Source organism: Neomonachus schauinslandi, chromosome 11 (assembly GCF_002201575.2).
Source record: "Neomonachus schauinslandi chromosome 11, ASM220157v2, whole genome shotgun sequence".
Taxonomy (NCBI): domain Eukaryota; kingdom Metazoa; phylum Chordata; class Mammalia; order Carnivora; family Phocidae; genus Neomonachus; species Neomonachus schauinslandi.
The window spans coordinates 6,660,352-6,680,311 of record NC_058413.1 but is presented as its reverse complement, the minus strand read 5'-3'; the positions used below and the strand labels follow the sequence as shown (position 1 = coordinate 6,680,311).

Genomic DNA, 19,960 nt, shown 5'->3' with positions numbered 1-19,960 from the left:
AAGGTCCCTTACTGGTCCTGCTTCCATGGGTGGCCAAGACCAGGGGAAAAGGGCAGGGGAACCAGGCGGCGCAAGGAGGGATCATCTCCACAACATTCCATTTATACACAGAACTAAACAGACAAGCACAGAGTCACTATTGCGGTTAGAAGTTGGCAGCATGGGAAAAGGGGGGGAACAGGTGGGGAATTGGGGTGTCGTTAAAAAAAATACAGGCCTCCCCAAACTGGGGTGCCTAGGGGGAACTTGGTCTGCTTCAACCCAAGAGGAATCAGAAGATCAAAAGCAGTTTGGGAAGGCCAGAACCGTCAGGGATGGAGGGAGGAGGAAGGTCCAGGGGGGTGAGGGGGGGTTGTTTGGCAACTGGGGTGAAGGGATTGCCCTCCCCCTGCTGGGATCCCCCCAGCCCCTCAGGTCTGGCAGGAAGGGGGCAGCCTGCAACCCCCATGGGCAGGTCTGGGGCTGCCAGATGCTCCAGGCAGGGGGCTGGAGGGGGCTCACAAAGGCTTGCCCTCCAGGGAGATGACAGCACTGCCCCCCAGTTTCTCTGCCAGGGTGCAGCGGTCCTTGACTTCCTCGTAGCAGTTTGCTTGTAATTCATGCTTGATCCCTGTGAGGAAGAAGGGGAGCATCTGTGAGCAGGATGCACTGGGGGAGGGGAAGTTGGGGCTGGGAAGGAGCCAATCAGAACAGATGGAAGGGACAAGGTTACCTTCCAGCAGGCAGGGAAGAGGAGGGGGGAGATATCTCATATACCATGCCTTTCACCCCACCCCGGCAGCCAAAGCCTGAGCAAAAAAGTGCGTGGCACCAATGCTGGCCCTTACCCGTCAGCTTTTTCTTGATGGCATCCTTGGAGCTGGCATAAATCATTTTGCTCTTAAGGGGTGCAGACTCAGGTGCCCTGGAGGAAAAGGACAGTCAGAGAATATGCAACAAAGTTCCCTCTCCAAGTCTGCAAGTGCCCTCAAGTGAGAGAAGACTTCGAGAAACCCTTGAGCTGGTCCCAGCACTCAAGCTTTGACCAAGTTCCCCACCAACAAGTGTTCTGTTACAACACCCTCCCCCCAAACCCACAGAGGTTCCCATGCTGAGAAAGGAGGGCGAGGCAGAGCTAGGGCAAGTGGTAGGAAGAAGCGGCCGCAGGGGAGCTCACCAGAAGATAAACACCAGGTCCTCCTTCTTGCTCTCCTTGGTCTCATAGGTTGCGTCATAGAGCGCATAGCGGCAGTCCTTGTCTGGCAGCATCTTGACAAAGGTGGTGTAGGGGTCGTCTACAGTCTGGCCCACATCACCTACCAGGATCTCCTTGCCCTCCTCCAGGATGATGTTCTTCTTGTCCTCGCTCAGGCAGAAGAGTACCGCCTTCTTGCGCTTCTTCACCTCCTCTGGTGTTGAGGACTTGCGCACCTTCATGTCATTGAACACTTTGATGACACCGTCAGAGACCGCCACGCCGGAGGCCTAGGGGACGAGCCACATATACTTCATAAAAGAAAGACTTTGGGACTCCCCCTGAAGTCCCTCCTTTGCAATCTTAAGAGATCCATCTTGGATGCCAACAAGTCCTCTCAACCAAGAGATCATCAATTCCCCTTCCCAAGCCAAGTGTCACTATTTTCCCACCCAAGCCACTGTCCAAGGACCAAAGAGAAAACCCCAGAATGGCAGCCTTAAAAGAAACCTCTAATCATCTAATTCAACATCATTTTTCCTCACCCAACATCTTACAGCCTAGAAACTGAGGACCTGTAAGAAGCAGAACCTTGGCTTTGATGTGAGCCCAGAACTAAAAGAATCCACAGGCTACTGACTCGTTTCTTACTCACAGTACTCCATCTCAGCTTTTGGATGATAGTGCTGACTCAAAATTTCACATAGGAAAGGGAGACTCAAGGCATCCAGGTTATAACCATCTCTTCTGGAAGGAGAACCAGGATCCCACAATGATAGACAGGACACCAACGAGTTTAACAGTTCTCGTTAAGTCCATCAGAACTACTCAGTGCAGTTGTTCACAAACCACCCTCTTCTTTGCTGGGGTCTTCTTCAACCAAGGCAAGAATCACAATCCCTAATTAAAGCCCTAACCCATTAACTCCCCGTCCTCCGGGGAAAATGTAGGACCCAAAGGTCGGTGACATAAGTTAGCAGGTCAGAACCAAATATCCACGGTCCTCGAGAGCTCTTTAAACGTCTATTTTGGGTCGTGTTGGGGGGACACCCTAGCCAGGAGGGGGGCTACTGTCCACAGTGAAATCTGCCGCGCCCCCCGCTCCCGGAACTGCAGAGGAAGCCGGCCACGTGACTCAGCCGCTTCCGGAGTAGGCGGGTGGGGGGGAAGGCGCTCGCCGGGGTCCGGCCCCGTCCGGGAGAAAGCAGTACCCGGAGGCAGTAGCACCCCAGAACCTCAACCCCGAGGACTCGCCTTTACCGACAAGCGTATCAGCCCCCTCCGCTGCCGACCGGAGCCTGGACGAGTTACACAACCCTCAGTTCTCGTAGCCCTGGGGCCGAACACAGGGGGCGGGGTGGTTTCCGGGCGGTGCCTGCCTGGGTCACTTCCCTAAACTCGGCTCCACCCTCAGGCCCCATCCGGGAGAGCCGAAGGCCCCGCTTGTCCAGGGCTTCGGGCCCAGCGGCGGGGGCCTGAGCGTGTGCGCACGCGCCGGCCGACTGTGCCGTTCCAGCCTTTGCCGGATGTACAGAGCAGAGAACCCAGATCGCTTTATGGGCTCCCTCGCAGGGCCGTGACCTCCGCGGTGCAAACCCGCGGCTCCGGGTCGCGCGGTGCAAGCCCCTAATCCCCAGCGCTAGCACTCGGACCCCTCCGCCCCCGCATCCCCGTTGGCCCTCCGCCCCGCCCCTCCTGGGCGCAGACATCCCTGCCACCTGCTCTCTACAGACCCGCCAGCCGAGGGAGGGTGACGCGGAGACAGAACAGCCCTTGGGTGGGGCGCGCGCGCCGAGACCGCTCGCGCGCTTTTCCCTCGCCGCCCCCGGGCCGGGTTCGGAGGCCGCGTGCTCCCGTAGAACGCGCGCCCCCGTGAACCGACTTGCCTCAGCGCGCGCCACCGGCTGCTCCGCGAGGGGCGGGCGCGCGCGCGCCACGGACCCCTCCCCCATAGCCGGTGTCCGCGCGGGCGCAGCAGCGTGGTGGGGGAGGGGAAGGGAGTCCAGGGGGCGCGCGAGCGACGGCCGAGCCAGCCCTCTCCAGCGCCCGCGGGCGCGCACGCGCGTCCCAACGCCGCCCGCCCCTCAGCCCGAGACCCTCATCCCGCCCGGGGCGCTGGGGGAGGGGGTGCCGACGTCGCTCCACCGTTCCCTCCCCTGCGCGCAGACGACCGACTCGCAGCCGCCTCCCGTCAGTCGCCAAGGCCTGCTGCTCACCATGTTTCCGGAAGCGAAAGGAAGATAGCAAGGAGAGCCAGAAGAGATGAGAGCCTCTGCAGCTGCTGCCGGGATCCGACTGAACGCGGCCTCTCCCGGCCCCTTCCGTTTAGTATGAGCCGCACAATGAGGGGCGGGGCGGGCTTCCGGCGCTCCCCCCATGGGCCGACGGGAAACGAAGTCCAAGGGTCCTGCGCCGTCCTCGGGCTCACTGGGTAACAGAGTCTTTTTCGCCAGCCGGCCTCCCAGCGCCGCATTACATGCTGGGAAATGTAGTCCGAGACAGCAAAGAGGGACTAGGGCTATGGCACGGAGAGCGCGCCCATTGGTCGAATTTTCTAGGAAACGCTCAGCTGAGCAAAGGCCCCCCGCGCTAGGTAATGTGACCCGAAAATGAGCCCTCGACCTCGCCGCTCTTCACCCGCGGCGAAACTGTTTCCTAAGATCCATCTTGGCAGGTTCTGGTCTGAAAATTCTGAGTTTAGTGTTTTGCTTTTCTGAATTGAAGCAACTATTTATTGGCCTGGAATCTAGTCCTAGATAGAGCAAGGAGAATCGCAAGTGTAAAGTGTCTTCAACCCGATAAACAATTCATTGAGCACCCTTCATATGCAAAGCCACTCGTCTCCTGAGAAAAGGCCATATGCAACTTCAATAAAATTAGAGTAAGAGGAAAAAACACAAGAGAAAGGCTACAAGGAAGTCTTTTAAAATAGAGCTTTGTCCTTGTTTGTCTGGCAAATTCACGAAAAATAAAGGGAGAAGGGCAGGGGGTTGTGCGATCAATTCAAAGATTGTGTGCCTTTTACTAAACACAGTGAAAAGAAGAAATAGATATTAAACCAGACTTGAATCATGTTCTCGAGTGGATAGCCAGGCATACAGTTAACTTAAAACCCGGAAAAATTAAGACACAGCTCTGTGTTAGCCTAAGTTCTGAAAAAAGAAACGGGTGGGGACTACGGGAAGTTTTCGTTGGCCTCGCACTACGACCAAGGCCTTAGGCTCTGCCGAAAGACACTACAGAGACGCAAACAAGGGAACTGGGAGTATTGGTCCCATCAGCTGAATAGTGTAAATGAAGAGCTGGAAGCCTGGTCTTCAAGACCGGGAGTGGGGCACCTCGCAGGGCATGCCGGGGATTGTAGTCAGGGACATCCCGCTGCACCGCCCACCAACCGAGTTCCCGGGAGCCCCAGGTGGAGGCCGCCGCTCGACCCCCAGCCGGGTAAGCGACCCTCCCAGAAAAAGAGACTGGCTCCACTTTTTTCAAGCCTCGGAGTTTCCAAGAGTAACGAGGAGGAGGAGAGAGACTTCGAAGTTACCCTGGAGACACGCTCCCACCCGCCCCTAGCCACGGGATGCCCTAGATGTCCTTATTAGGACAAGAGACTGGAGGGGGTGGGGCCAACCCGAACGCCCGATGGAGGCTCCTTATAAGGCAGCCTCTGGAGGGAGGCGGGAGTTCGAAGCTGGCTCGGTGGGGAGGGAGGGGCGGGGGCGGGGGCGGGGGCGGGTTCGCGGTTGGGCGGAGTCTGGAGGGGCGGGCTTGGAGCTGCAGTTCCCGCCTCTCCGCTCCACGAAGGCCCCGGACTAGCTCCTCGCGACTTCCGTAAAAGAGCTGGGGGAGAATGTAACTCCCTGGCGAGATCCTGGAGCCGAACTCGGCTGTATGTGTCCCTCAACCTGGGACCCTTCTGCATAATCCTAAACCTAAACCCCCTTGAGGGTCTCCCACCTCCAAATGACTATGTGTTCTCCCTTTCCACCTTCGTCCGGGCTCTTACCTCCCCTGAATCTAACCACGTGCCTATCTCAGACCCCCCTACCCGCTCTGAGGCCCAGCACCTCCTATTTGTCCCCCTTCTACTTGTTCTCTGTTCCCTCCGTCCTCCTAGCTTTGGCCTTCCCTGAATGTCCCCTACTTCGCGCCCCTCCTTCACTGCTGGATCTCCACGCCCCGCTCCCACCACCCCAGCTCGGGATCACCTTTCCTTCGGAGGGTCCTTTAGGTCCTCCTACATTACCTTTGTACCTTCATCCCCAGTACCCCTTTCTAGATGTCCCTCCTACAAATATACCTGCACTCATTCCTCCCCCACTCCCACCTCTTGGGCTTTTCAGAAGCCCAGTCTCTCTCCAGCATCCTCAGCAAAGGTGAGACTGAAACTGACAGCCTCAGGTTCCTTGATGTTAAGCACCACCCCCAGCCAGCCCTCCCAGCCACACGGGGACGCTGTCGGCTTTCTGTCCCTCACAAAGAGGACCCCGCTCTCGAATCTGGGATGGGAGGAAGGGGCGGGTCAGGGCTGGGGTGGGGCGGTCTGGGTGGGGCCAGTCCAAAAAACTAGTTTGGGCCGGGAGGGGCGAGAGGGTGAAAGGCCGGAGAGAAAGAGCTCGGCACCAACCACTTAGAGTAGTGCAGGGGCGGGGAGGGCAGCAGGAGGGGGCTGTTCTCTAGTTAGTGCCCCGCGTGGGGCCACGTGATTGGAGAGGTCCCGCCCTCACCCTCCAGAGCCAGGTGTTCGAATCCCGTCTCCAGAACTGGCGGCGTCCTAGTCGGGTCGGCGCGACGCGCCAGAGGACCCGCCCTGAGGCTCATGGCAGCGCCGGTCCGCCTGGGCCGGAAACGCCCGCTGCCCGTTTGCCCCAACCCGCTCTTCGTACGCTGGCTAACCGAATGGCGGGACGAGGCAGCCAGTAGGGGGCGCCGCAGGCAATTCGTGTTTCAGAAGGTGGGTCCCGGCTCGATGCGGACAGGTGCGGGCGGAGCCAGACAACCAGGCCCGCCCTGACCCAGTCCGGTACCCCTGCCCTCGCCAGGCCCTGCGCTCCCTCCGGCGGTACCCACTGCCTCTGCGCAGCGGCAAGGAAGCTAAGATCCTACAGCACTTCGGAGACAGGCTCTGCCGTATGCTGGACCAGCGGCTGCAGCAGCACGAAGCATCAGGCGGTGAGCGAAAGAGTCAGGGCCGGTGGTCCCCTGAGCCTCCCCCAGGCGCAGCCTCCATAACCACCTGGGATACCTTAGCTTCAGGCTCCCCACTCACGTCCAAGTTGCTGTTTGACCTCAGGCTAGTGGCTGGCTTGCCGAACCTCACCCCTCTCACCTACCACGGGAGCTGGCAGCGTTCCAGACCTTCCCGCCTGCTGGATTCCGTGGCACTGACTCTCTTCTGCTCCCGCAGGTGACCATGCCCCGAGTTCACCATCTGGAGAGAAGAGTCCAGCCCGGGAAGGGCCCCTTGCCAGAGTCCAGGACTCTTCCAAGCCAGTGAGAAGTGGGCGAGGGCAGTGAAAAGGAAAGTGGGAGCACCGGGAGTAAGATTTTCTGGCTTGGGTGACTTGGCAGGCCTGGGTCCAGATCTGCCGCCAGTGAGGCCTGGCTTTGGGCAAATGACTTACTCTGGTACTTAGTTTTCTTCTCTGTAGGTGGAGATATTGAATGATAATAGAGTCAGGTGAGAGTTCCACGATCAGGCTATTTAGGGGGGCAAGCCCAGTAAGTCGTGAGGATTGCTATTATTGGCTTTTCTTGCCTTATCACCTCTGTTCTGCAGCCAGTGGTAGAACTGAGGCTGGGTCAGGCAGATTACACCCCTCACCCCATTCCCACCCCCGCAACCCTCCCACCGTCTCAGCCCAGCTTTACAGGTCGTCCCATCATCAGACCCATTTTCCAGGCAGGGAAACCGAGAGGCGGCTGGGGGACTTGCTCGGGCCATGTAGCCTGCCGAGACAGAATCTGACCCTCAGCCCTGCCAGAGATTCAGTCCACGATGGCTGATTGGTTTCTGCGTCCAAAGCCTCGGTGTGTCTTTCAGATTCCAGCCCAGCCCAAAGCAGGGGTCTTGGGCGGCTACTGGCCGGCTCGGTGCTCGGGCGCACGCGCAGTGCTGCTGCTGCTCTACAGGGAACACCTGGTGAGCACGGGGCCGACCCAGGAGTCAGGAGCACCCAGGCAGTGGGGCCCGAGGCTCCTGGAGGGGGCCGGCCCCAGCACTGACCCTCCCTTGGTTACAGAATCCTAGTGGCCACAGCTTCCTAACCAAGGAGGAGCTGCTGCAGAGGTGTGCCCAGAAAGCTCCCAAGGTGAGCCCTGAGGTGGGAAGGGAGGGAGCCGAGTGAAAGGATGGAGCTGTGGATCAGACCCTAAGCCCACCAGAGACTTCTCTTCTTGGGAGCCAGCAGTGGTTTGGGGCCCAGGGAGTTGGACTGTGGTAGCACCAGGAGCTTTCTAAGGGTCTCCTCCCCTATGGACAGGTGGCCCCTGGGAGTACTCGGCCCTGGCCAGCCCTCCGCTCCCTCCTTCACAGGAACCTGGTTCTCAGGACACACCGGCCAGCCAGGTGGGGTCAACTACGGGGGGGGCAGTGTGTGTGGGGGGAGAGAACGTGCATGACGTTCTGAGTGGGGCCCTACAGTAACCCAGCAAATTGCAGGCCTCGTGCTGTTGAGATGGGTGTGGGAAGGGAGGCCTTACTCCCAAGAGCCCATACCGCGGGCGTACCAAGAGGATCTGAGAGACCAAGCAGTAGGTAGGGGGCAGGAGAGGGTGCCACAGGTTATTGGAAGAGCAGAACAGCTTTGCTGAAGACAGCATTTGGACACATCTTAGAATTTAGTGGGGAGAGATGCAGGAGCAGCACTCCAGAGAGGAGGGAAAGGTGATCTGAGACGTGCTTGTTGCAGACTGAGAAATGTCCCTGGGCAGGTCCAAAGGAGGCTGATCTGAGGAACGAGAACACAGCCTGGGGTGACTTGTTTGTGCAAGGGTCGCCAAGGCTGGTGAGACCAGCCGAGCTGGGGGCAGGCAGGAGAGCCTGCCAGGTGTGAGTGAAAGAGGGAGATCTGTGTTCATCTACCAGGTACTCACTGACTCCGGAGGGTCTGGAGCTGGCCCAGAAGCTGGCTGAGTCAGAGGGCCTGAGCTCACTGAATGTGGCCATCGGGCCAGAGGAGCCCCCTGGGGAGGAGCCAGAAGTGCCAGGAGCAGCCTCTGCTGAGCTGTAAGGAGGAGGAGGAGGGGCATGACAGGGGAGCAAGAGGGGTCCCAGAAATGAGGCCAGCCCTCTCTCCATCATCTACAGCTGAGCTGCCCCACCCCCTGTGGGTTGCGGGGGGTGGAGGGGGCGGTGGGTGGGGGGACTGCCTGGCACTGATGTTCTGGCCTCAGACACACCAATACCTCCCTCCCCCTTATAGTGGCGCCAGCGAAGGGAGTGTCCAGCAGCCGCCACTGGCGCTTGGGCCTGGAGAGTACAGGGTGCTGTTGTGTGTGGACGTTGGTGAAGCCAAGGGGTGAGTGTGGGCGGGCAGCAAAGGAGAGGATGCTGGGGGGGCGGTGACAGGGGCCTGCCCTGATCTGGGCCTCCTGTCTCACAACTCCAGGGCGGGGCACAGGTCAGAGCTGCTCCTCGAGCTACAGCGGCTGCATGTGACCCACACAGTGCGCAAGCTGCACGTTGGGGACTTTGTGTGGGTGGCTCAAGAGACCAGGCCCAGAGACCCAGGTAAGGGGTGTGGACAGAGGGCGGGTATCAGAGGCAGGGCCTGGTGGGTTGGGAGGACGTGAGCCAGCAGAACCTTTCTTGGCCTCCCGGCAGCAAGACCTGAGGAGCTCGTCCTGGACCACATCGTGGAGCGCAAGCGGCTGGACGATCTCTGTAGCAGCATCATAGATGGGCGCTTCCGCGAGCAGAAGGTTCCTAGACTGGCCTCGCCATGCTCCCCGTTCCCTGTCTGCCCTAGGGCTCCTCCGTGGCCCAGAGGTGTCCAGGGCACTTCGGACTGGCCTCAAGGCAGAGCTCCCATGGCCGCACCCCCGTTAGAGCTGCGCCCAGGCAGCCCAAGATCAGACCCCTCGGGGCCCCTGCAGGTGCACAGTAGGTGCGCAGGGTGACTGGCTGGACTGAGGAGCATAGTCGAGACCCCTTGGGTGGCCAGGCCCTCCAGTCTGGGATAAGCAAGACCCAGACCTCAGTGTAGGTGCTGGCTGCTGGGCTGACCACATAGTCGTGCCATGTGTAGGCCAAGAGAGGTTTGAAGAACACACATCATTCAGAGATAGCGTAAGGCTTTTCCGTGCAACGGTAATAACAGTGTGAGCAAAGGTGGAGGCCCTCTGAAACAGGCAGAGAAGCTAGGGAGGACGAGGAGGTGGCTTGGTGGGGCCAGGGTCCCGTGATGATTTTGAATGTGACATGATGGACAGCTGGCCCATGGGCCTCCAGGCCTGACCCTCCTGCCTGTCTGCCACCCCAGTTCCGGCTGAAGCGCTGCGGCCTGGGCCACCGAGTGTACCTGGTGGAGGAGCATGGCTCGGCGGACCACCTCAGCCTTCCTGAGAGCACGCTGCTGCAGGCTGTCACCAACACTCAGGTGAGCCAGGAGGGCCAGGCCAGGCTGGTAGGGACCCCACGGTGCGTGGCTCCAGCCAGGAGTCCCCTTCCTCTTTTGGGTGGGTTCCTCTTCCCCAGGTCATCGATGGCTTCTTTGTGAAGCGCACGGCGGACATTAAGGAGTCAGCTGCCTACCTGGCCCTCTTGACTCAGGGCCTGCAGAGACTCTACCAGGTGAGCAGGCGCCCGTGTCCCTGGGCCCTATGCTCCCCCCGAGGAAGTGAGGAAGTGAAGTGAGCAAGAGCCCTGTTTTTCAGGCTGGCCCACGGAGGCCTAGGATTTGGCAAGGACTGGCTGGGGGCTGGTCCCCTAGAGCTCTGTCCTGGCCTCAGTTCCCTCTTCCCTCAGGGCCATACCCTTCGCAGTCGCCCCTGGGGACCCTCAGGGGACCCTGACTCAAGGCCTGGGTCCTCCCCAAATCCTCTCTGCTCACTCCTCACCTTCAATGACTTCAACGCAGGAGCCATCAAGAACAAGGTACTGCCTCCACCCAGTGCCTCCTTACGCGGCCCGGCCCTGGCCCACTCCTGATACAGTCCTCCCCCACCCCAGGCCCAGTCTGTGCGGGAGGTGTTCGCCCGGCAGCTGATGCAGGTGCGCGGGGTGAGTGGGGAGAAGGCAGCAGCCATAGTGGACCAGTACGGCACCCCTGCCAGGTAGGCCCCCACAGAGCTCCCCGGGGGTCCTCTGCCCCTGCCCTACCTGAGTGGAATTCGGCTCTACCTGTGCTTTGTGCAGGGGTCTGGCCCTGCCAGGGCTGGACAGACCCAGAGACGGACAGACCTGACTGAGGTCACGGAGGTCAGGTGGTTAAGGCAGACAGAGCCAGCTCGGACCAGATGGACCAGGCGGACCAGACAGGATCTCAGCCACCAGGGGAGGCTACAGGAGGGAGGGGGACCCGCCACTTGGTGCAGCAGAGGCTTCTGGAGGAGGGGGTTGGGCCATGAAGACGGGGCCAAGGGTGGCCATACCTGGGGCACATTTGCCGCTGCATGAAGGGATGGTGAGCTGGATGGAATAGGGCCTTGAATGCCAGGCTCAGGAAATGCAGCAGCGGTTCCGACTCCCCTACCCCATGCTGACCCCTTCTGCCTGTCTCCCCTGATGGTGGCCCAGCCACCCAGAGTGGGCCAGCTGCGTGCTATTGTCAAGCTTTAGAAACTCAAACACCCCACCCCACCCCCAGCCTGCTGGCCGCCTATGACGCCTGTGCCAGCCCCAAGGAACAGGACATGCTGCTGAGCACCATCAAGTGTGGCCCACTGCAGAGGTGACGGCAAGGAAAAGAGCCCAGAGGGAGTGGCTGAGGCTGGGGTGCTCTGGCCCACGGCCTGACCCTCACCTGCCTCTCTCTTTGTGCAGGAATCTGGGGCCCGCTCTGAGCAGGACCTTCTCCCAACTCTACTGCTGCTACGGCCCCCTGACCTGAGCTGTGCCACGAGGCTGACTCCACCCCTGCCCACCTTCACAGGCCAGCCAGCCTTTTAATCAGAATCTGTTGGGCTACAATAAAAATATAAGTATTTGCAGCTTTGTGTATTATGGAGGTGATGCCAGGCCCCAGCGGCCTCGTGAAGTATCCAGGCGGGAACCGGGGAGACCAGCAGGTCGTGGTTTTTAAACTGAGCTCCTCGGGACTCGGGTTCCCTGGGGGAGCATTGATACCACCAGGGAGATGGAGTCAGTGAGGCGTTGCAACTTTGAATCTAGTTTATGTCATCAGAGTTCCTGATCAAATAACATTTCCTTTGATAACAGGTTCCGTATTTTGGAAAAGAAATGTTTGGAAAGCGCTCATACTCTAATTGCCTCATTTTATGAATTAGAAAACGGAGGCCCAGGAAGCTACTAGGGTTTAGCCAAATTGATTGAGGACAAGCTGGAATTGAAACCCAAGGCCTCCATTGTCTACCGTGGGGTTTCCTAGGTCCCCCACAAACCAGTCGAACCCCAGTTCCTGGGCTGGGTTCTGGAGTCTGTAGCCTTCTTACATCCCTTCTCAAAGTGATTCTGATGCACATGGTATGTGGACCAATCCCAGCCTTGGGGATGTAGTTCCCAGCTCCTATCTATGGTGCCCCCTGAGCCTGGACAGAGACATCCCCCCTTTAGGTGATTGGCCCACCTCCCACAGCCTGGCCCCTTCCCCCGTCCGGGGTTCACTACGGTGTTACCCACCCACCTCAGCCACCAGGACTCCTTCTTTCTCCCTTTATTGCCTTTCTCTTTCTATTCTTCACAACAGCATCTGCCCTTGCAGCGAGCACAGTCATCCCTGAGCCCCAAGCTCTTCGGCTAAAGGAAGCCTCTCCCTCCCTGAGGGCTCCCCACCCACTCCTCAGAAAGTGTAGGCCCCCACGAAGACGGTGAGTCTCAGTACAGAACTGGCCCGGTAGCTCATGAGGGAGTTCATGGTGACCATCTCGAGGTCCAGCACGTACTCCCGGGGGCCCGTCACAGGCCGGGCGAGGACCAGCATGGCGCTGACATTGTTGATTTGCTGCAGGGTACAGTGGGTGGGGGGACACGTAGATTGCATCAACCTACATGCCAAGACCCTGCCCCGGCATCACCTCCCTGTCCCGTATCTTGAACCCACAAGCAGTTGGCTGTGAAGGAGAGAGCCCGCCAGGCTGTGACCTCAGGCTCTCATCCGGCTCTGTGATACCCTTGACATCTTGGCTCTGGTGCACCCAGGCTCCTGCCCTCAGAAATGTCCCACTGGTGCTCTTCCCACCCTTTCCACCTAGTTCTTTTGTCTAACCAGGGTCAACTGATGATTCAAGGCCAGGTGGGAGACTCTTGGGAGTGGTGGGGCCTTTGGTGACCTGGAGCAGGCAGACTTCCCTTCAGAGCATCCAATTTCAGAAAGAGAAAACAAGGACTGATATCAGATAAACCCCTTGGACCCCTCTCATTGTGAATCATGCCTGGACCCCTCCTTCCTAATAGCTCCACCAGCGGAGAGCTGGACTCTTGGACCCCAGGCCCCCCGCACCAACCCCCGCTGCCTCTCTCTCCAAGGCCCAGCTCCATCTGCTTGCCTTCCCCAGATTCTGCTGTGTCTGTTACCTGGGCAGGCCTCTCATGCCAGTGCCTTGTTCTAAGGGTGAAGAAATTGAGGCCACATATGGAAACCAGTGCAGGGACTCAAACCCCAGTGTCCAAGTGCCTGGTTGGAATTGCATTTAACAACCTGTAGTTTGTACCGAGGGAATTTAGAATACCCCTACCTTTCTACAGAAATTCCACCTCCCGGGGGGCGGGGCTTTGAGAGAAGAGGCGGGACATGGTGGTAGAGCCGAGTCTCCCACTTAAGGTTTCCTGGAATTCAATTTTGGATTACGCATGTCAGTTGAGGGGTGCAGTTAGGGGAAAGCCTTACCCTAATGTAGAAGTCCCCCTGCGAGTTTCCTGCACGGATCTGAAAGGCATTGTAGGCGCCAGGGTAGACAGAGGTCGCTTGGATCTGGAACACATCCGCGGGCACACTGCGCTCCGAGGTGATGCTCATGTAGCGGTGCACGATGGACGAGGGCTGCTCCCGGCACAGGGGGTTGGAGGCCGGGCAGAGGCAGCGACTAGAGACCCCGAAATGGGGACACGAGTGAGGTCCTGGCCCACACCCCAAATTTGGTCCCACCCCTAAAAATAGGGACCCCCAAAATATCCTCCCATTCCTGCTAGAACAGTTCGCATTGTTGTCACGAAGGACTACAATTCCCATAGGCCCTCGAGGCACTAGCCTGCCCGAACGGCAGCCCGTCAGCCGCAGAGCCCTCTGGGAGTTGCAGTTTCTGCAGGGGGGCCTGGCGTCGCGACGACTCACTTGTCAGACACCTGGACGTAGGGCTCCACGCAGCGGTTGGTGTCCACGCAGCGGTAGCCCCCGTGGAAGTTGACACAGGTTTGGGCCTCAGAGCACTGGTGTGCGCCCGACTCACACTCATCAATGTCTGTGTCAGGGGAAAGGGGCTGGAACCCAGACATCAGGCCACCAGCCCCTGATACCACCCTGCCCGCCCCACTGGGGCCCCCTGTACCTTGACAGAGGCGCGTGGCCAGCAGCTGGTAGCCCTGTGGGCAGTGGCAGGAGAAGCGGCCAGGCTCGTTGACACAGCGGTACTGGCAGAGATAACTGGAGTAGCTGCACTCATCGATATCTGAGGGAGAGTGTGGATGAGGGCTCTGGACCAAAGGCGATCCTCTCAATTCAGTCCCATAAAGGTTCACAGAGAGAGCATACTTTCATCATAGGATTGCTGGCAGGATTAAACGAGGCCAAGTATGCAAGGGAAATGTGCTGCACAGGGAAGGTTTTCAACAAATGGTAGTTGACTTTAAAACGTTGTGGCTTAGGACTTGATGAAGCTTGTCTTGTTCTGTCCCACTTCATCCTCAAGACAACCCATTTTACAGAAGTAGAAATGGGCTCAAAAGAGTGGTGGGCCCTAGTCTAGGATTTGAATGCAGGTCCACCTGACTCCCAAAGAGGGGAGCACCCACATCCTTTGTCAGTCTCCCCTCTGAGCTTCAGTGCTCCCTCCTGCTTCCCTCCGTGCCTTCCTCCCAACCTCAACTTCCGGTGGGCAGGTGTGCAGGTGTCCTGCAATCAGCCAGGGGTGGAATACAGAGGAGGTAGGTGGGTGCAGGATGGATGGGACACGGAGGCACCAAATGGAGGACTGGGTGGCAGGAAACACAGCACGACCCAGGGCCTGGGAGACCCGTGGAGGAGCCCAGGGGAGAGGGGCGGCTCTCACCATTGCAGGAGAAGCCATCCCGATGCAGCTCATAGCCCTGGTGGCAGCGACACAGGAAGGTCCCATAGGAATTGAAGCAGCGCTGCTCACATGGAGCCCCCATGTCACATTCGTTCACATCTGGGGGTTCAGGGAAAAAAAAACAGGAGGGGTGAAAGCCAAGGAGCCGCCCAGAGCGCCCACTTTGCCTAGGCTGGTCGGAAAGCGAGCTCCGGCGCCCCGCCCCACCGCCCGGGACCCAGGAGCCCGGCCTGGCCCAGCCTCACCTATGCAGGAGCGGTTGTTGGGCCCCAGCTGGAAGCCCGGCTCGCACTGGCAGCGGAAGGAGCCAGGCAGGTTGACGCAGCGATGCTGGCAGTAACGATAGCGGCACTCATCTATATCTGGGGGGGAGGCCGGGGGGGGGCAGAGCGCATGGGTCAGCTGGCACTCAAGGCCGCACCACCCATAGTCTCGCCTGGGTCCGGGGCGCTGAGTTGGGCCAGGTCAGCCAGGACTCACACACAGACCCTCACAGTCCTGTGACCGGTGACAGGAAGACAGAGGTGGCAGGGAACGAGGGTCGAGCCTGGCGGTGAGCTGGCATGGGGGGTCAGGTGCTAGGGTGAGAGCCAGGCCAAGGGCACGGAGCAGGGACTAGAGAGGCTCTTCCCCGGACTCACCCACACATTCAGGCCCAATCTTGCGGTAGCCGTCGGGGCAGGTGCACTGGTAGGAGCCGGGCAGGTTATGACACTCCTGGCTGGGGCGGCAGTTGTGCAAGGCCTGGGCACACTCGTCCACGTCTGCAGGAGACACCACTCAGCCCCCGCCCGGGAGCCCGGGCACCACCCGACGTGACAGACACCTCCGCACAGAGGGACACAGGTCAGGTACCGCTCACGTGGGTGCGTGGATAATTGGCACCCCCGAGAAAGAAGCACATGGATTAGAGCCTCCCGACAGCACAAATAACAGTCCGTCAGCCTGGGAGCCAACAGGAGAGGCACCCCTGAGCGCACAGGAAATAAGGCCCTGCCCATACTCCCAGGAATGCTGATTCCAGGGCCTTCCTCCTCCAAGGCCCATGGCAGCCAGGGGTGGGGTCTGGATCAGGAAGAGGGTAGGGGGCAGAGCTCTGGCAGTGGGTCTCCAGCAGTTGAGAGGGGGTTCCAGACGCTGGCTGGAGCAGTAGGACAGGAGGTGGGACCACCTGCGGCAGGCCCCGCACAAAGTTATCCTAGTAACCCTTGCTTTTGAGCAAGTTTGCAACTGAGGTCTGAGGGGTTTTTTTAAAGATTTTACTTTTTTATTTGACAGATAGATGAGAGAGAGAGCACAAGTAGGCAGAGTGGCAGGCAGAGGGAGAGGGAGAAGCAGGCTCTCTGCCGAGCAGGGAGCTGGACGCGGGCCTCGATCCCAGGACCCCGGGATCATGACCTGAGCCGAAGGCAGCCTCTTAACCGACTGAGCCACGCAGGTGCCCCGAGGTCTGAGTTTTTAAGATGCAGTGATAGATGCTTGGCAGGAGGACCGAAAGCCCTGGTGCCAAGGTGACCCTCACTCACCCACACAGCGCTCTTGCTCGTCAGGTTCGTAGCCTGGTAGGCAGGGGTTGGGGTGTTCAGCGGGGGGCACTGGTGGTGGTGGTCCCTCGCCATGCAGGTCATTGATGACGGCAGCTGAGCGGGGCAGGCACAAGTAGCCCCCATAGTGGTTGATGCATTTCATCTCCCCCTTGCAGGCCTCGGGGATGGTCAGGCACTCGTTGACATCTGCAGAGAGGGGCCTGCTGGGCACAGCCAGTCTCCTGGGCTGGCTGTGAAGTGGACGGCAGGCAGGGGCCCAGCTCGGCCTTCTATAAGCTGTGTGACCCAGGCAAGGCCTTCTCTCTCTACTCACCGAGCTAAGGTTGCTTGCCCAGGACCCTTCCCCAAGGCCTGCCAGGGCTGATGGGGGGGGGGGGTGACTGTTCCCGGAGTCACCCCCATCCTCTTGTCCCCAAGAGGGACTACCCCTCTCTACCCCTCCTCTACCCCTCCCCAAAGCCCTGGCCCTGGCTCAGCCCAAGAATGACGTGCAGGCCTCCTTATCCCCACCCCATAGACACTGCCTTCCCAGGCCCTGATGGGACAGAGCTTGATAGGAGACTGGTTAGAGGTATCCAAGACCGAGCTCTTCTGGGCAGTGCCCTGTTGCTCTCCAGCCTACTGAGGGGTGGGGGCAGGGTGTCCTGGGTTTCTCTGAGAGGGAGGGGCCTGCATGGCTTCTCCACCCCTGGCTGAGCTGGCCCCCAGAGAATCAGAGCTGGCCTCTGCCAAGCCAGGCTGGGCAGAGGACAGGTCATCGGGCTCCCCGCTGCTGCTCTTGGAGCTAAGGTGCCAGTCCGTTGCCCAGTTCCTGGGGGTGGGTCAGTCCCCCAGGCACACTCACCCCGGCAGTGCTGGCTGTCGGGGTCCCACTCATAGCCATCTGTGCATTCCTACAAAGGGACCAGAGATGACCAGTAGTCCCCCCCAGTCCCCTTCCAATGACCAGGCCAAGATCAGGGCCTGAGCCTGGCCACCCTCCCAGCCTGCTCCAAACAATGGCCCCCCAGATGCTTCACCAACCAGGGGAGGGAGAATCTTCCCCCAGGATCCTGGTCTCTGCGCCCTACCCAGCCCATCCCAGGCCCGTGGGCCCGCTGTCCCCACCGTGTAGCTGTCGGGCTCCTCGGAATCCTGGGGAGACGCTGCCCCCAAAAGCAGCAGCAACAGCGCCCAGAGCAGTAGAGACCCGGGGAGGCAGGAGGCGAAGGGGAGCATCCTGGGGCTGGGAGGTGGTGGTGGTGCAGGGGTAGTGGGGGAAGGGGGGTCAGGACGCTTCTGCCACGCACCCCCCATGCCCCGTTCCAGGACTCAGACCCCTGGCCGCAGCCGCCTCCCGCTCGGGACCGGGCTTGGGGCCCCGGAGCTTCCCAGGGCCGAGGGCCCACTCCTCCCGCGGCCAGGGTTCAGGGCCCACCCGTCCGCGGCCGCCCCGCCCCCGCCCGGTCCCCCAGTGGCGCGGGCTCAGGAGCGCGGGCCTCTCGGCTCTGCGCTGACGCCGACTCGGCCGAGACTCCGGCTCGCGCCCTCCCCCCACGGACGGCCACTCACTTGAGCCCGCGACGCCCCCGCGGCCCGCGTCTCCGGCGGCTCGGCTGGTTCGGGCAGTGCCTGCGGGGAGACGGACGGGTGGACGGCGCAGCTCCCTGGACGCGCGGCCCCAGGAAGCGCCCCCCGCCCGCCCGCCCGCCCGCTGCGGCGCGGCCCACCCCGGCGCCTCCGCCCGCCCCTCGGCGGATTCCTGAGCCCGCGCCAGGGGGAGGGACCCCGACCCCCCGCTTCTCCGCCCCCGGCCAGCCGCAGGCCCCCACCCGGTCCCCCGCGGCGCGGCGCGCAGCCGCCTCCCGGCGCAGGGCCAGGGGCCCCCTAGCTCCCCACCCTGGGGGCATGGCCTTGATGCCAGGCCCCCAGACTCACCCGGGAGCCCCTAGGCCCTCACTTTACGCAACCCGGAATGTCATCCTGTGCACCTGGACCCTACCTAATCTGGGCTTCTAGAATTCCACCCTGTGCACCCACATAATGCCGGGGCCTCCACACTCTGCCCCTCCGAGAATGTCATCCTGGGCACCTGGACCCCACCTAATCCTGGAGCTTCCAGACCCTGCTCTACCCCCTCCAGAATCTTGTTCTGTGCACCCGGACAGTCACTCTGGGAATACCAAAATTTCATTCAGGGTTCCCAGACCCTCGCCCGAGGACAAGACGCTCCCAGGCCCAGAACTGTTCATCTCTGTGCCTTCTCTCCTCCATCTCTAGGGCTGTCAGCCAGGTGGTCCCTTCACTCGAGGACCGCCTCCTCCCAACAATCGGTCCGCGAAACTACAACAGTTCGGGAGCGGGGTCCGCAGTTGCCTTTTGGCCTAGAATGAATGGAAGCCCCTGAGAAGGCACGCAGGGCTGAACTTTCGCGTCCAGGACGCCAGGGTCCGGTGTCAGTGCCTTACCGGCCCTCCTCCCAAATGGGTCCCCACCCCCATCCCCAACTTCGGGGTTTCTGCCTTCTCTTTCAAGCAGAGGGCGCGCCTTTTGGGGAGGAGTTTGGGCGGAGTTGGCTCCCAGGAAGGGGCGGGGCCACCTCCTGCCCACGTCTCAGGGCGGGGCCAGACGGGAAAAGGACGCGTGTCCAGGGATCTCCGGCCGGGGGCAGACGAAGTGCGGGAACTGCTGAGCCCAACCTTCCCTTTCCCACCCTTGTTTATCCTCACGATCGCCCCCAGTGCAGCCCTGCCCAGGAAGAGGGTGTACTGATGGGGGCACGTGGATCCCGAGGTCAGCCCTGGGGTTCAAGGTGAGTTGGGGAGTGCACCCCCCCACCCCCCAGATCCTTCCCAGCCACTGGGGCGAGGATGCTAAAAATAATAGCTCTTTAAAACCAAAAGACAGGCAATAACAAGTGTTGGCGAGGTTATGGAGAAATTGGAACCCTCATACACTATGGGTGGGAATATAAGATGGTCCTCTTTGGAAAACAGTTTGGCAGGACCTCAAAATGTTACCACATGACCCAGAAATTTCACTCCCCTGTATATACCCAAGGGAATTGAAAACATATGTCCACCCGAAAAGGTCTATACACAACATTCATAGCAACACTATTCATAAAAACCAAAATGTAGAAACAATCTAATGTCCATTAATTGATGAATGGATAAACAAAATGTGGTAATATGATGGAATGTTACTCAGTCATAAAAAGGAATGAAGTACTGATGTGTGCTAAAACAAGGATGAATCTTGAAAATATTTCCCTAGGTGGAAGAAGCCAGACACAAACATCCTCATATTCCACTTATAGGACACATCAGAATAGAGAAATCTAGGAGACAAATTAGTATTTGCCAGGGGAAGGGGCAACTAGGGGGTGACTGCTAATGGACATGGGGTTTCTTTTGGGGTGATGAAAATACTCTGAAATCAAATGGTGGTGATGATTGTCCAGTTATGCAAATACACTAAAACCACTGAATTATGTAAAGTTTTTAAAATTTTTTTTATTTATTTAAGTAATCTCTACACTCCACATGGGGCTCAAACTCACAACCTCGAGATCATGAGTCGTGTGCTCTTCCGACTGAGCCAGGCAGGTGCTCCAGTGAATGGTATACTTTAAAAGGCTGAATTTGGGGGCACCTGGGTGGCACAGTTGGTTAAGTGTCTGCCTTCAGCTCAGGTCATGATCCCAGAGTCCTGGGATTGAGTCCCGCATCGGGCTCCCTGCTCAGTGCAGACCCTGCTTCTCCCTCTCCCTCCACCTGCTGTTCCCCCTGCTTGTGAGTGCTCTCTCTCTCTGTCAAATAAATAATCTTTTTTTTTAAAAAAGGCTGCATTTTTA

The 19,960-nt window shown here is 59.5% G+C and overlaps 3 protein-coding genes across 6 annotated transcripts; 1 reads left to right on the top strand and 2 right to left on the bottom strand.

The window, feature by feature from the left end:
• Positions 1-81: 81 nt before the first annotated feature.
• On the bottom strand, positions 82-3,589 carry CFL1 (cofilin 1). Of its 3 annotated transcripts, none has more exons than XM_021685053.1 (4): positions 3,391-3,589; positions 1,157-1,464; positions 828-904; positions 82-610 (listed from the first exon to the last, which is right to left on the bottom strand). In XM_021685053.1, exons 1-4 carry the CDS (start codon positions 3,550-3,552, stop codon positions 498-500), a joined length of 660 nt encoding a protein of 219 aa, XP_021540728.1. In that variant the 5' UTR covers positions 3,553-3,589; the 3' UTR covers positions 82-497. The 3 variants fall into 3 exon arrangements, with proteins under 3 accessions (XP_021540728.1, XP_044775437.1, XP_044775438.1); XM_044919502.1 differs by having other exon boundaries at positions 82-566; XM_044919503.1 differs by having other exon boundaries at positions 82-531.
• A 2,133-nt stretch (positions 3,590-5,722) lies between these two features.
• MUS81 (MUS81 structure-specific endonuclease subunit) lies at positions 5,723-11,292 on the top strand. Of its 2 annotated transcripts, none has more exons than XM_021685054.1 (16): positions 5,723-6,125; positions 6,214-6,343; positions 6,579-6,664; positions 7,215-7,313; positions 7,414-7,482; positions 7,654-7,739; positions 8,259-8,399; positions 8,596-8,691; positions 8,782-8,903; positions 8,997-9,094; positions 9,655-9,771; positions 9,870-9,965; positions 10,140-10,268; positions 10,344-10,447; positions 10,981-11,064; positions 11,157-11,292. In XM_021685054.1, exons 1-16 carry the CDS (start codon positions 5,991-5,993, stop codon positions 11,221-11,223), a joined length of 1,659 nt encoding a protein of 552 aa, XP_021540729.1. In that variant the 5' UTR covers positions 5,723-5,990; the 3' UTR covers positions 11,224-11,292. The 2 variants fall into 2 exon arrangements, with proteins under 2 accessions (XP_021540729.1, XP_044775365.1); XM_044919430.1 differs by having other exon boundaries at positions 5,761-6,125; positions 8,782-8,910; positions 9,001-9,094.
• Positions 11,293-11,991: 699 nt separating this feature from the next.
• On the bottom strand, positions 11,992-18,185 carry EFEMP2 (EGF containing fibulin extracellular matrix protein 2). Its single transcript, XM_021685055.2, has 12 exons — positions 18,096-18,185; positions 17,677-17,736; positions 17,233-17,350; positions 16,970-17,018; positions 16,105-16,311; positions 15,220-15,342; positions 14,824-14,940; positions 14,558-14,677; positions 13,838-13,957; positions 13,624-13,750; positions 13,180-13,375; positions 11,992-12,294 (listed from the first exon to the last, which is right to left on the bottom strand). The coding sequence occupies exons 3-12, from the start codon at positions 17,341-17,343 to the stop codon at positions 12,133-12,135; spliced, it is 1,332 nt and encodes a 443-aa protein (XP_021540730.1). The 5' UTR covers positions 17,344-17,350; positions 17,677-17,736; positions 18,096-18,185; the 3' UTR covers positions 11,992-12,132.
• Positions 18,186-19,960: the final 1,775 nt, after the last annotated feature.

Excerpts from the sequence above, each read along its gene's own strand:
- MUS81 (XM_044919430.1), top strand. The coding sequence starts at position 5,991 with ATGGCAGCGCCGGTCCGCCTGGGCCGGAAACGCCCGCTGCCCGTTTGC. Across the intron at positions 8,911-9,000 it reads CCCAGAGACCCAGGTAAGGG|ACCTGAGGAGCTCGTCCTGG; the intron begins GTGTGGACAGAG and ends CCCGGCAGCAAG. Across the intron at positions 10,269-10,343 it reads CAGGAGCCATCAAGAACAAG|GCCCAGTCTGTGCGGGAGGT; the intron begins GTACTGCCTCCA and ends CCCCCACCCCAG.
- CFL1 (XM_044919502.1), bottom strand. The coding sequence starts at position 3,552 with ATGGGGGGAGCGCCGGAAGCCCGCCCCGCCCCTCATTGTGCGGCTCAT. Across the intron at positions 905-1,156 it reads GACCTGGTGTTTATCTTCTG|GGCACCTGAGTCTGCACCCC; the intron begins GTGAGCTCCCCT and ends CTTTTCCTCCAG. Across the intron at positions 567-827 it reads CATCAAGAAAAAGCTGACGG|GACCGCTGCACCCTGGCAGA; the intron begins GTAAGGGCCAGC and ends GAGGAAGTCAAG.
- EFEMP2 (XM_021685055.2), bottom strand. The coding sequence starts at position 17,343 with ATGCTCCCCTTCGCCTCCTGCCTCCCCGGGTCTCTACTGCTCTGGGCG. Across the intron at positions 15,343-16,104 it reads CGAGCAAGAGCGCTGTGTGG|ACGTGGACGAGTGTGCCCAG; the intron begins GTGAGTGAGGGT and ends TGTCTCCTGCAG. Across the intron at positions 12,295-13,179 it reads AGGGGGACTTCTACATTAGG|CAAATCAACAATGTCAGCGC; the intron begins GTAAGGCTTTCC and ends TGTACCCTGCAG.